The 14,843-nt window shown below is 50.7% G+C and overlaps 1 protein-coding gene across 1 annotated transcript in view; it reads left to right on the plus strand.

Moving 5' to 3' along the window:
• LOC129325668 (protocadherin-8-like) overlaps positions 1 to 14,147 on the plus strand; it is a 64,056-nt gene extending 49,909 nt beyond the window's left edge. Inside the window, 2 exon segments of the mRNA XM_054973489.1 lie at positions 12,151 to 13,870; positions 13,873 to 14,147. Of these exon segments, the coding sequence (XP_054829464.1) occupies positions 12,151 to 13,870; positions 13,873 to 14,147 (1,995 nt within the window).
• The last annotated feature ends 696 nt before the right edge of the window (positions 14,148 to 14,843 follow it).

The raw sequence follows: 14,843 nt of genomic DNA on the forward strand, positions 1-14,843 counted from the left end.
AGGCTGTTGTCAATAAAATCCTCTCCCTCCTTTATCTCCTGAAGGGTGGTGATCCTTTCCTCCAGGCTCTGAACCTTTTCTTCCAAAAGTCTGACCAGCTTACACTTCTGGCAAGTGAACTCCGTCTTCTCCTCTGGGAGAAAAACAACCATGGCACACTCCATGCAGGTGACTGCGAAGGGGGCTTCAGTAGACATGATTGCTTTCCAGATATATACCTAGAGTACCAGCAGAACCAGTATACTAGCAGAGTTTCAGGTCCCCCAGGCAGATCCCCAGGCTAAGAGCCACAGGCCAAGAGCCCTTTAGCTCTCGCCAAAGGCTCACACCTCTGGCAAGGAGGAGCTTTTGTTTCAAAAGGTCACTTCCTGCCTAGCCCAGCAGGGCCCCAGGACACTAGGGGGCAGGGCTTGTAACCAAGAGCAACAGCAACCAGCAGCAATTCACTCAGCCCCCAACAGCCCTACACAGAACTTAACTAGAACCACTCTCTAGCAAGCTACGCAGAACCCACTCACCCTCCGCTTCTCACACAGTAGCTAGGAAAGGCAAAGGGCAAAAGGCAAAAAGACAACAACCCCTTACCTTCTAGCAGCAGCTCTCCACTACATGCTTTTGCCTCCACCCAAGTGCTTCTGCCTCTGGCAGCTACTACTACTACTATGCTTATATACCGCTCTTCTAGACAGATTAGTGCCTCACCCAGAGCGGTGAACAAGTTAGTATTATTACTATCCCCACAATACAGCTGGGGAGCTGGGGCTGAGAGGAGTGGCTTACCCAAGGCCACCTACTGAGCTCATGGTAGGACTGGGATTCAAACCAGTAGAGTGCTGATTTGCAGCCAAACCGCTTAACCGCCATGTTTTGTTAATGGTTACTGGTCAGAACAGGTTTCAGGTGGGTAGCCACATTAGTCTGCAATTGAAGAACAAGATCCAAGTCAAATATTGGACCCAGATTTTGGTCAGAACAAGCCTGGTCAGAAACTAATTGGTTAACAGAGTCCACATGCTGAACTGATCACACAAATGGACTGATGGGTAGTCTGTCAGGGTCCTTCCATTCATTCTGGCATGTTCTGGAGCAGTTAAAGGGGTCTTTAACCCTCCTCCTCCCAGGATCGCTCATCTGTTCATTCTCTTCCCATTTAAGTGCTTGAGCACAGATCTACGCAGCGGAGGTGCTGAGAAGTTTGCCAAAGTCTTTGCTGTGCTCAAAAGGTTTTGGGTTTAAGGAGACTTGGGACAGTGCCCTGGATTACACAAGAGAAAATTGCTAAGGGGCTTCTTAATATGTTGGAGGTCAGACAGAAGCCTGCGAGGGTGGACTGAAATTTCCATCTTTGCTCTAGATTCCATCGCTGTTGTAGATTCCCAAAGAATCTTACAAAGGGTGTCACCTGTAGGAAGTGTCTTAGTTTGGAGATTGAATGATGAGTCAGAATTATGACAAGCGCTGCTCCAAGAATCACCGTCTGAGGACAGCAAGATACACAATAGGATTACCATCCTCCAAGTGGGGCCTGGAGTCCTCCCAGAATTACAACTGATCTCCAGCCTACAGAGATTGATTCTCCTGGGGGAAATGGCAGCTTTGACAGCTAAATTATACAGAATCAAATCCCCACTGACTCCCTCGCCTCCCCAAATTCTACACTCTGTAAGCTCCACCACCCAAATCTCCAGGAATATCTTATGCTGGCAACCTAACTGGCAGGAAAGCAGACCAAATTCTTCTGGCCTAATTAGGGATGTTGATGTCTGTGCATTAATAAATATCAGTGAAGCAAATGTTTTGTCTCAGAAGCTTTTCACCTTTGCTTTAAAATGCTGTGGCCTTGTTCAAATCAGAATAATTATTATCAAAATACCTTTTGCCAAGACGCATTTATTTGATTTAAAATAATGTGTAATCTGCTGCCACTAAAAGGATACAGAAGCAATTACTGGAAGAAAGTAAAAGAATAATAATATCATAGTGGAATCTGATTCAGAATTACTTCAGTACAAGCCCAACAAATTCCATCTACATAGGATTGCACTGTGAGTAATACCAAGAATATGTGGCGGGGGTGGGGGGGAGGGCAGGGAGATACCCTCATTGCAACAGATTGTATGTAAAGAACCTTGAATGGGACCCTATAGGCATATCCGAGCCATGACGGTGGGCTTACGCTGCCACAGTAACAATGCAGTCCTAGCTAGGAGAACTTCCTTGGGAGTAAGCTCCATTGTACAGACCTGAGCAAGATACTGGGTAGCCATGCTTAAGCTCGCTTACAATATTCAACGAAGGAGGAGTCAGATACCTAACATTTGGGAGAATGTTAAAGCACAAAACCTAAAGGTGTGGGCTAAGCAGATGTATGACTGAAAAGAGTGAGTTGGATCCAGCCAGCCCTCCCCCCGCAATTTTACCTCATCCCCCTCATCCCATATGACTTTTATCCACGCAGTTGCCCTGATACCCAGCATCGCTGTCTTGGTGGTCAAAAGGGGACCTCCTGTGGAAAAGCTGATTGGGTCCAGCTCCTCCTTCAGTCCCACAGCATTTCATAATATACCAAAGGTGAAGCATTTATCATCTATATGTATGAATGTATGTATATTTATATTCTGCGTTTGTCACTGAGACACAAGGTGGATTACACAATGTAATTTAGTATGATTAACAGCTGGGACATTGAATAAATAATACTAAAGGGTACTTATCGATGCTGATACATACTTACACCATCCAAAAAACACCAGAGATGGCCTTTCTCTCTGAGTCTGTCTAATCCAGTATATGTTAATAGCCAACACATCTCTAAGGTCAAGGACTTTATAAAGTCTATTTTTTCATTTCTGAAAGTGGTTGCAGTAAACCAAACAATACTAACAAAGGAGATGCATGCATGGAAGGAAGTTTTTGAGTGTGTGACTAATGAAGATGTGCATTAGGATGTATTCCACATCACACTTCTCATCCATGCCTCATTGAACTGGCTGAACATATCTAGATGTACATCCTCCTCCAAGACCCCGAGTATTACATGCAATTAGTTTGCATGGGAATACAGTAGGATAAAGGATAAAAATGTATACCTATACAAAGAGACTTGATCTCCTGGCCTTTAATTTCAGTGACAGATACTTTAGAAATGTCATGTACAGTGAATTCAAGAAAAATACTGCAGGCAAACATAAAACTCAAATAAGAGTCCATGAATCCCCCTGTTCTAAATTAATTTGTCAGACACATTGAGATTGGCAAAGGGATCTAGAATGCCCTTATTCATGGATGTGTGCCTCCCTTCCTCAGATGTGCAACTTGACAATACCCTAGTCAGTTAATCTGAGCTTCAAATATCCCTGAACAGTTTCCTTGGCGTTCATAGATGTATGGTTATGCAATGTACATCTTTCCACTTCTTCTGGCTGACTGATAGTGCTTTACATGTGCCAAAGTAATGGAAATGGAGTGTCTACTTTGATTTTTGTCTAACATTCATGGAGACAAAGCTGGTGATGTGAATTTAGCAAAATGATGTTCTCCCTTGGTTGAAATTCAAATATGAAGTATTCATAAAAGATTACTCTGATCTGTGAATCTGAAAATCCAATTACATCTTTCCAGTATAAAGATAATCAGACAAACAGATATTGTTTTTTATGTTCTTTATGAACTGTACCTTGGTCAATTAAGGCACTTTTTTCTGGCATAAATATGGTATTGAGTACCTGGGGAAGAACATATTGGTGCCGGGAAGTGCCTTCAAGTCGCAGCTGACTTAAGGCAACCCTCTAGGGTTTTCAAGGCAGGAGACCAACAGAGGTGACTTGCCATTGCTTGCCTCTGTGCAGAGACCCTAGTCTTCTTTGGAGGTCTCCCATCCAATTACTAATCAAGGCCGACCCTGCTTAGCTTCGGAAGTTGAACTAGCCTGGGCCATGCAGGTCAGGGCAAAAAATATTTCTGCTTCATAATATTGACGAAATCCAATGTTAAAACTCTAATCACCGAGATCAGATCTGAACTATTTCCAATGTACCTATGTAAATAGTCTGAATCCAAACAGCTGGGGGCAGGCTTTCTGAACAGACCATTTATTTGGGCCTCTCGTGGTCTAGTTTCCTTCTTTTCGGGCAGCAAGGGAAGACAAAAACTCAGCAGATTTGTGTTTGACAAGGATGGGATATCATCCAACCAAAAGTTGGTTTACTTTTTGGCCAAACAGGATCAACATCATTGGCACTTCAATTCACAGCATTTCACCTTTTGGCAATTGCATTTACTCATTGGTTTGGGCGGACTTTCTGCTCTTATGTAAACATGGATTTACATGAGCTGTGGGGGAGGTGGCACCCACATTAATCTCAACATGGTCAGATTGTAGGATTGTACTCACCCTCTCTTTACTCCTCATGCATGTGCTCCTGCACCTGTGTGATAATGTCTCTTCTGGGAAGTGATGTCATTGCACAGGTGCAGTAGCACACATGAGCTTTGCAGTGGGCCGATTTGGGTTCCAAAGAGGCTCAATTTGGCCCACTTGGAGCCCAAATCAGCCCAATGCAAATTGTGGGAGCATTCTCAGGGAGGTGTGATGATGTCACTTCCAGGAAGTGACATCATTGTGCTGCCTCAGGAGCGTGCCCAGGAGGCCATTCCCATGCCTTTCCCCCTGCTGGCCAGGTGAGTGATGGTGGGAGGCAGAGGTTGAGAGTGGGGGATCCCCTGCCCCTACTAGGGGACCTGGGATCCCTATTACATTGTTTCTCCCTTCTGCCTAGCCCTCATCTCATTGTACTTTACTGTCTTACACCAACATGTATTATCTTTACTTTGGAAACTAGAGGCATAACTATTTAATTCTTGTTTTGTTCTCAGCTTCATCTTAATAAGCTGAAATTATGGAAAGCCTCTGGACAGGGAGCATAATCGGAGATGAAAGAACAGTCTTCCCCTCAACTCCTCAAACAGAAGATGGCTGCAATTAAAATATATTTCATCTCTCAACTTGTTGACCCTGAATAGAAGTGAAACAGCATTATCATCCCAAATGGCCAGTACGTTCAAAATGTGTCAGGAGACTGGACACCCCATTCGCTGAGAGGAATTTGAACAGTTTGAATTCCAAGAGTGAAATTGTTTGCTTCTGTTATATCACCAGAACAAGTCATCATAGTTGAATTGGAGGTCAGCATGAAGCCATAGACTGAAGCTACTGCAAGTCTGTTGCTTGTGCTCCAATCACAGGCCTGGTAATTAGGGACCCCCCCCATTATACAACTGGATGTTACTGTTTGATGTACGGCATTATTAAAGATACATGGCTGTTAGGAATAAAAGCCATCACTCTAGAAATGTGATGTATTGACTATATATATTTGAGATGCGTGCAGCTATGTTTCTAAAAACACAACACAGTTGATTTTGTATAGCATAGCATGACTTTATTTAACTTTACCCTCGATTGTGCTGATCCCTGATGATATTGGGGTCAGTCTTGAATATCTCTACACTTTACCCCCAGGAAACTTACCGACCTTGGAAGGATGGAAGGCTGAGTCAACCTTGAGCTGGCTACCTGAACTGGGGTCTTGAATATCTTATTTGCCATTTCTTTATTGCTTACAGTGGGAGTAAAGCATATATATGTGTGTGTGCCTTCTGTAAACAGACCCCCCCTCCATTTGTGGATTGATACCCCGCATGGTGTGGTGGCTAAAGTGTCAGTCAAGGACCTGGGAGACCCAGGTTTGAGTTCTCACTCTGCCAGGGAAGCTTGCTAGGAGACCTTGGGCCAGCCCCACACACTTAGCTTAATGTACCTTACAAGGTAGTTGTGAGGATAAAACGGAGAGGACAATAAAGCAAGCCACTCTGGGTCCTCACTGGGGAGAAAATGGAGCATAAATCAGGCAGGCAGGCAGGCAGGCAGAACTGAAAAAGAGGTCTTCAAGGCCCCTCCGTACAGAAGCAACCATTACCTTCATTCCTTGCTTGTGAGTGTTCAGGGGCATCTGGCTACCTTCATTTGAAAACAGAATACTGGACTAGGTGGACCTTAGTTGGGTCCAGTTCTTGTATCTGAAGACTGAGATGTGAGACCTGAGTCCTTGTGATCCAAGAGCACCAAGATTCTGCTTCCCCGGATGCCTTACTCCATCTCTTTCCAGGAAATGCCATGGAGGTTTCCTGTCCAGATATTTTCAACTTTTTCTCAGAAATTATGAAAGTGGGAATGTCAGGCTATAGGGGACAGGATATGGTACCATTGCAACAAGAAGTCCAAGCTCTTGGTTAAATGGTTTTATTCAGAAATCCAGTCTTTTCCATATATATTTCCAGAGGCCGGAAAGCATCTCAGCAGTATACGCTTCTTTGATAGGAATAGGAACGTGAAGAAAGTGCAGCTCTAAATACTCAATCCCCTCCTCCCACTTAGACCTCAAGTTCGCATGGGAAAGGGTCTGGGAATTTCTTCTGGAGTTTATACATCAGCCTAGACAGGACAAAGAGGCACAAGAGAAACGGCAACATTTCGGACAGTACAAGGTCACTTCTGTGAGCTTCAAAGAAAAGAGGTAAGACAGCTGTGTTCTCAGGCTGCTGGAGAAATGGAAGTGATGGTTAGACCATTTGCAAAATGAGATCAAGGTACAGCATTAGCAATGGTTCATCACAGAGAACAATGACATGAATGTAGGGGTACAGACATGACAGAGAACCATCTTTAATTTTTTAAAAAGCAAATTTGGATAATGCTTTGGGGCATTCTAGTCCACTGTGCCAGTGCATTCTTCTTTCTGCCTGGATTCCTTTTGGGAAGGTGAGCCCACATCCCTCCCTCTGGCCCTCCAGCCAGAACATGCAGTTGCTGTTCCTATGATTGCTACTAGCACCCAGGCTGGTTCTGAAGCAGGGAACCCTTCCAGATGGCTGACCCAGATAGCTTGGCTCCCTTGCCCACACCTTCCATTTACTGATTGGTCTGTATTCTCTTGTGTGATGTGGCAATGCCTAATAGGAGGGGGAATGTGCCAAAGACCGAAGCAATTCAGCAGACAACAACAAGGAGTGCGTATGTGCCAGAAAGCTTCCTACTGGTTTTTTCCGTCATGTTCATAAATGTGTCATTGGAAAGTTCACTCTCAAGCACCAAAGCAGCTTGGCTGGCTGTGCTCTTCCCTTCTTATAATTATAATTCCTGCTTTAATGGACTTGGGCTTGTGGGTTTGTCTCATTAATCAGTTGGTTTCAGTGAACATTTGATGAACTTCTGTTTTCCAGGCAAAGCAGAAAGGGACTTTTGAATCAGCAGGAGAGTTTAGAGTCAATAGCTATGTTTGTCACCAAGTTGGACATGAGAAATGGAGCATGTGCCATACACTTTGCCCTCCCTCCTGGCAGAGTTTTGTGTTTGAACATTTGGTCTGGGTTTACATTCCACTCCTGCAGGAATCCTTATACTGTGGCAGACAGATGCCTCTTGGAGGCTCTGAACTGGAGCTTTTAACAGCAAGAAAGTCCTTTTTGGTAAAAGTTTCCACAAAACTAGAGCGCCTTTTAAATTTATATCACATTGAAAAATAAGACTGTAACATGAGCCAAGCAGAAGGCAACCCGTGTAAGCTGTGGCCTGGGGCTTGCAAGCACATCAGGGTGCCAAGGGGGATGTATCACACTGCTTAACTGTTATCCTGCCTGTCACTCCTCTGGCACATTACTGTGCTCATTTGGCCTCCAATCCCCCACCCTCTTAAACTTCAAATGCCCTTCACAAACTGAACGCGCTGTGCTGGAGAACTGCAAAGGCAGGGTGTTGCTCCCTCTACAGACCCTGAGAGAAACCCTACGATCAGATTGTTTTGCAACTTGTGATAAAAGGTATGACAGGATGACCAGTCACAAATTTCAGGGGGGGGGGAGAAGACACTTCCTCTGCAGCAGCAGCTCCCTAAGAGCAAAGATGATGATGATGGACCGGATGAAACACAGAGAAGAGCTAACAACACCCCTGGACATCCTGCTATTCCGGGACAGCTTGTTGCTCGTGTTTCTGTTTTCCTGGCTCTTTTGTATTAGCAGTACACCATAATGGTAATGATTTTATTTAATTTATACTTCGGCTTTCTCCCCAGTGAGGACCCAAAGCAGCTCCCAATACTCACTCTGCGTCCATTTCATCCTCACAAAAAGACTGTGAGACGCGGGTTAGGCTGAGAGGATGTCCCGGGTCAAGGCTACCCAGTGAGCTTCCATGGTTTGTTAGCGGGATTCTCAGCCTGACCACTTCACTGCTGACCTTCTCACCACACTGGATCCCAGAATATCAGAACGGGTGTGGCGTTCAGGGTTTTTGAATAGTTTCAGGTGGGTGGCACCTTAGAGCACTTAGTGGCACTGGTGGCACCTTCGAGACCAACAAGATGTTTACAGTACAAGCTTTCAAGACTCAAAATCTTCTCTAATGAAGGGAGCTTTGATTCTTGCAAACAAAGACCCCCAAAATCTTGTTGGTCTTTAAGGTGCCCCTGGACTAGGATTACTGGACTTTCAGGTGTGACTTTCTGAAAGTATTTCTTTTGAGAAATTAAACTGGGCTGTCTCTCATTTGCAGCTAAACTTTGCAAAGTGCAGAATCCAAAAGTCACATGGATTTGGGCATTACTCAGATGTCTGTGGCAGGCCTATATCTGGACTATACCCTCTCTGACAGCAGGTGGAGGCTCATCTATATACTGTAACACCTCCTCCGCATGCACTGGTAGCCAAGGCCTAACCACGTGTTACATTTGCTAGCAAAACAGGAGTGGAAAAGTGCGTGGGGAAAGAACCAACTACAGAACATCATGGGAAGGCAAAAGCCTTGGCTACAGTTGAATAGCCCTGAAGGTGTTTGCCCCCAAACCGTCAAAGATACCCCCACACACACACACACACACACACACCATTCACTTCCGATCAGGAAAATCATGGGAGAGAGAAGGAGTAACGTCTCCTCTCCCCTCAGCCTGCAGTCCCAGTTAGAATCAAGGCCTCCTGTGTGTGATTTTTAAAGGGAAAGAAAAATGCTGGCAACTCCAGCGATGGAAGTCCCAGCATCTCAGGAAACTGAGCTGCAGTGCACTCAAGAGCAGCAGCTCCAGACACCGATTAATCCATGAGTGGATGAGAGTCCTATATGAGCTCTGGCCTGCAAGTGCAGGGGGCCGGATTTTAGCCCAAGGATTTAACTTGGGCTTGTACTGACCCACTTTTTTGTTTTTGGTTATTTATTGTTAAAAGCAACCTCCTCTCCTTCATTCCTGTCTCAGAAGAATGGCAAACAAATGGTACCTCAAACAGTTTTCTTGGCAGCCTGAAGACAGAAGTAAGACGCCATCATCTCTCCCCCCCCCACCCCCGCCGCCCAGAAGCACACCTGCTCAGCGCCATTTGGGAGCTCTGCAGCTGTCACCTCTGGGGCTCACGAGGAGGACTGTCCCTTGAAGTGATGCTGATGCCGGCCAAAGGGCTTCACATTCTCCTGCAGAGCTCTTGCCTCTCACATTTTCTGTAGGCCACTCCAAGCGTGACTCACAAGTGTGAACGGCATTCCATCATGAACAAGCTTTGTGTGAACATCAGTTTGCTTCTGTTAAGGAAAACTGATCTCCGTATCAGAAGCTACTGTTTGCATCTACTCCTCCCTCCCCTCTCCTCCTCTATATCTGACCAGTTTCTTCTTGCCCTCCATGCATCTGACGAAGAGAACTGCGGTTCTCGAAAGCTTATGCTACAATAAAGTTGGTTAGTCTTAAAGGTGCTACTGGACTCTCTTTGATTTTGCTACCACAGACTAACACGGCCGACTCCTCTACCGTATTTAGTACAGCTTGTTCCACAGTAAGTGTTCGTTCATAGGAGAGCAATGAATTTTCTCTGGATCAGGGCCATTACAGGAAAATCCACCCATTCCATTTATTTAAAAACACCCCCCCCCTTTGGTTGTTGGGGGTTTTCCGGGCTGTATTGCCGTGGTCTTGGCATTGTAGTTCCTGACGTTTCGCCAGCAGCTGTGGCTGGCATCTTCAGAGGTGTAGCACCAAAAGACAGAGATCTCTCAGTGAGAGATCTCTGTCTTTTGGTGCTACACCTCTGAAGATGCCAGCCACAGCTGCTGGCGAAACGTCAGGAACTACAATGCCAAGACCACGGCAATACAGCCCGGAAAACCCCCAACAACCATCGTTCTCCGGCCGTGAAAGCCTTCGACAATACCCCCCCCTTTGACGCAGAAATCTAAAGGCAGAAAGTTTCTGAGATGGGAAGGGGGCTGCAAACTGGTTAGAGGCTGATCTCAGAAAATGCCATTTCTTCTGCTCTGGACCCGAAGGGGCAATAGCAATCATCTCGGGTCGGGATACCTGAGCAACTGGAAGGCATGCCCATGTTGATTCATTGGTTTTCAGGCAGTGGGATGTAGATATTTGGGCTCAAACTCCTGCTCTACCATGAAGCTGGTTGGATAGGCCAGTCCCTCTCTCTGAAAGGTGACAGGGTCGGGCAGAGATGTTGTGGACGGCACCTGCTCTTTTCAAAGGGAAGGAAATGTGGCCAGACGTTCCTTACTGCATCCTCCTTTTTCCACTTTCTAGGCCTTTTTCCACATTGTGCCTCACTGCATCCTCCTTTTCCCACTTCCTAGGCCGTTTTCCACATTGTGCCTTACTGCATCCTCCTTTTTCCACTTCCTAGGCCTTTTTCCACATTGTGCCTCACTGCATCCTCCTTTTTCCACTTCCTAGGCCTTTTTCCACATTGTGCCTCACTGCATCCTCCTTTTTCCACTTCCTAGGCCTTTTTCCACATTGTGCCTCACTGCATCCTCCTTTTCCCACTTCCTAGGCCTTTTTCCACATTGTGCCTTACTGCATCCTCCTTTTCCACTTCCTAGGCCTTTTTTCCACATTGTGCCTCACTGCATCCTCCTTTTCCCACTTTCTAGGCCTTTTTCCACATTGTGCCTCACTGCATCCTCCTTTTCCCACTTTCTAGGCCTTTTTCCACATTGTGCCTCACTGCATCCTCCTTTTTCCACTTCCTAGGCCTTTTTCCACATTGTGCCTCACTGCATCCTCCTTTTCCCACTTTCTAGGCCTTTTTCCACATTGTGCCTCACTGCATCCTCCTTTTTCCACTTCCTAGGCCTTTTTCCACATTGTGCCTCACTGCATCCTCCTTTTCCCACTTTCTAGGCCTTTTTCCACATTGTGCCTCACTGCATCCTCCTTTTTCCACTTCCTAGGCCTTTTTCCACATTGTGCCTCACTGCATCCTCCTTTTCCCACTTTCTAGGCCTTTTTCCACATTGTGCCTCACTGCATCCTCCTTTTCCCACTTTCTAGGCCTTTTTCCACATTGTGCCTTACTGCATCCTCCTTTTTCCACTTCCTAGGCCTTTTTCCACATTGTGCCTCACTGCATCCTCCTTTTTCCACTGTCTAGGCCTTTTTCCACATTGTGCCTCACTGCATCCTCCTTTTCCCACTTTCTAGGCAATTAATCTACCAGGCACTGAATATCCAGCTGTTGCTTTTTTGTTGTGGAGAAGCAGGATGTCTTCTTTCAAGCAATCAAGAACTTTCAGAGAGAATGCATTTTCCTAACAGTCAGACTGCACTACATGCTTGAACGCAAAATAACAATGACCTCTGTCCCAGCTATACACCACTTTTAGAGAATTGTGCTGCAGTGTAAATCTCCCTGTACAGACTCTTAAAAAATGGAGGGGGGCATGGTTTCCCCGTATCAGTAAGACCTCTTGAAGGAATGTCAGTCCAGCCATCCAAGCTGGAGGGAGATTGTTGAAAGCAAAGGCAACGCTTCGTTCCACTGCATGTCCCACCTGGCACAAAACCCACCCCAGCCAGGCCCAAAAAACTCCCCTCCATCTCTGCTTCTATGAAGCCGACCACTGGAGCCAGCCCAGGCTCGAGCAGGAGGGGAGAGCACCAGTGCCTACATTTGCCTACAATTAGCCATATGAGCCCCGCGGAAGGGCTCCGCAGCAGGGGTGAGGAGGGACCGAGGGCAGCAAACTTCTGCGAACAGCAGAAGCCCTTTTCGGATCGAGCCATGACCGTTTAGCCCCTCCTGCTGGCGGCTCTGCTCCAGCCCCTTCTGCGCCCCGGAGCTCACGGAGAGACTATCCGGTTCAGCGCTGACGAGGCGGCACCTTCCGGCACCATCAGTGGGGTGCTGGCTGAGGAGCCGCCCGTCGAGCAGCGGGCAAGCGGCTTCCGCCTGCTGCAGCAGCCGGGCAACAGCTCGGCGGTGCGGGTGCGCGAGCGGGACGGGCAGCTGAGCGTGGGCGCCGAGCGGCTGGACCGGGAGGCGCTGTGCGGGCCGGCGGAGGAGCCCTGCGTGCTGCCCTTCGACGTGGTGAGCCTGGGCGGCGGCCGCGGGGGCGCGCAGTACCGCCGGCTGCACGTGGAGCTGGAGGTGCGCGACATCAACGACCACGCGCCGCGCTTCCCGCAGCCCGTGCTGGCGCTGGAGGTGTCGGAGAGCGCCGCGCCGGGCACCCGCCTGCCGCTCGAGCTGGCCCGCGACCCGGACGCCGGCTCCAACGGCGTGCAGAGCTTCGCGCTCTCGCCCGCCGACGGCCCCTTCGGCCTGGAGGCGCAGAGCCGCGCCGACGGGCGCAAGGGCGCCGAGCTGGTGCTGCTGCGCGAGCTGGACCGCGAGGCGCAGGCCGCCTACCGCCTGGAGCTGGTGGCCAAGGACGGCGGGCGGCCGGCGCGCTCGGGCACGGCCACGCTCAGCGTGCGCGTGCTGGACGCCAACGACAACGCGCCCGCCTTCCCGCGCGGCGCGCTCCTGACCCTGGAGCTGCCCGAGGACGCGCCGCCGGGCGCGCTGCTGCTCGAGCTGGACGCCGCCGACCCGGACGAGGGCGCCAACGGGCAGCTGCTCTACTCGTGGGGCAGCCAGGTGCCTCCCGAGGCGCGCCGCCTCTTCGCCCTCGACCCGCTCTCGGGCCGCCTCAGCCTGCGCGCCGCTCTGGACTACGAGCTGCAGCGCGCCTACGAGCTCGACGTGCAGGCCAGCGACCGCGGCGCCAGCCCGCTGGCCGCCAGCTGCAAGGTGCTGGTGCGCCTCCTCGACGTGAACGACAACGCGCCGGCCCTGGCCGTCAGCGCGCTCTCGGCGGGCCCGGGCGGCCCGGCGGCGGGGGCCGAGGCCGGCCTGGCCTTCGTCAGCGAGGCGGCGGCGCCCCAGAGCCTGGTGGCGCTGGTCAGCGCCTCGGACGGCGACGCGGGCGCCAACGGGCAGGTGCGCCTGGCCCTGCTACCCGCGCCGCAGCAGCCCTTCGCCCTGCAGCGCGCCTACGAGGCCAGCTACCTGCTGCTCACCGCCGCGCCCCTGGACCGCGAGCGCGTGCCCGAGTACAACCTCACGCTCGTGGCCGAGGACCTGGGCTCGCCCCCCGCCCGCACCGTGCGCCGCCTCACCGTGCGCCTGGCCGACGAGAACGACAACGCGCCGCGCTTCGCCGAGGCCCGCTACGAGCTGGCGCTGCTGGAGAACAACGCGCCCGGTGCCTACCTGGCCGCCCTGCTGGCCTCCGACCCGGACCTGGGCGCCAATGGCCGCCTCTCCTACCGCCTGCTCGACGGCCCGGCCGCGGACGCCTCCCTTGCCACCTACCTCTCGCTGGACCCGGCCACCGGCGCCCTCTACGCCGCCCGCGCCTTCGACTACGAGCTCCTCAAGCAGCTGGAGGTGAGCGTCCAGGCCGTGGACGGCGGCTCTCCGCCGCTCTCTGGCACCGCCGTGGTCCGGGTGCGAGTGGTGGACCAGAACGACAACGCGCCCCTCATCACTCACCCGCGGGGGACCTTCCCTTGCCCTTGGGCGCCCCCGCCGGGTTCCCGATCGCCCGCCTGGTGGCAAGCGATGCAGACACGGGCCCCAATGCCGAGCTGTCCTTCTCCCTCCGGGTGCCCGAGCCCTTCGCCATCCACCTGCGGACCGGCGAGCTCTTCCTTCGGCAGCGGCTCCCCGCCGGTGCTGCATCCCAAGCGGCGTTCCGTCGAGGACAGCGGGAGGCCCGCGCTGACCAGCGCTGCCGCTCTGCGGCTCATTCCCACGGGCGCGCTGCCCTCTAGCGTGGAGATTCTGGTCCTGCAGCCTGCGGAGGCCCGAGAAGGGACCCTGGTCCCTCCGTCGTGCTCATCAGCCTGCTGGCGGGGGCTGCAGCGTGCTGCTGGTGGCCATCCTCCTGGTGGCGCCCTCCACCTGCCAGAGCAGGAAAGGACTCCTGGGATGGTCGGGGTGCCCGGGAGGGAGACTGGCACCCGCCACAGAAAAAGCACCCTGTGAAGGTCTGAACTCCTCCCGCCCTGCTGAAGGAAGATGGGGAGATGGCTTGTGCCCGGCCACGAGGGACAGCCCCAGCCGCACCTCTCAGGTAAGCAGATCTGGATCAGGGTCTTCCCTTGAGCTGGAGGTCATGGCAGGTGCTCTCCCAGAAATGTTTCTTGGGGGAGAGCCTGCAAGCAACGCTCTGTAGCTGGGAGGAAAGTGCTGCCAGCGCCTCTGGGGGTCAGCTGCTGAGATCACAGTTCCTGAATGGTCTTGGAACAGCTTTTGCACCGGCTTCCCACAGGGCTGGTGCGTTGGCACCTTTTGGCACACTCCTCCCTCCCTCCCTCCTCCGCATCAGGATTCCTTGAGGTCTCGATGAGCAGGTTCTAGTTTTGACATCTCATCTTCCAGAGAGCCAACTCAGTGTAGTGGTTACGAGCGAGGGACTCTAATCTGGAGAACCGGGTTTGATTCCCCACTCCTCCTTTTGAAGCCTT

Source organism: Eublepharis macularius, chromosome 3 (assembly GCF_028583425.1).
Source record: "Eublepharis macularius isolate TG4126 chromosome 3, MPM_Emac_v1.0, whole genome shotgun sequence".
Classification (NCBI taxonomy): Eukaryota; Metazoa; Chordata; class Lepidosauria; order Squamata; family Eublepharidae; genus Eublepharis; species Eublepharis macularius.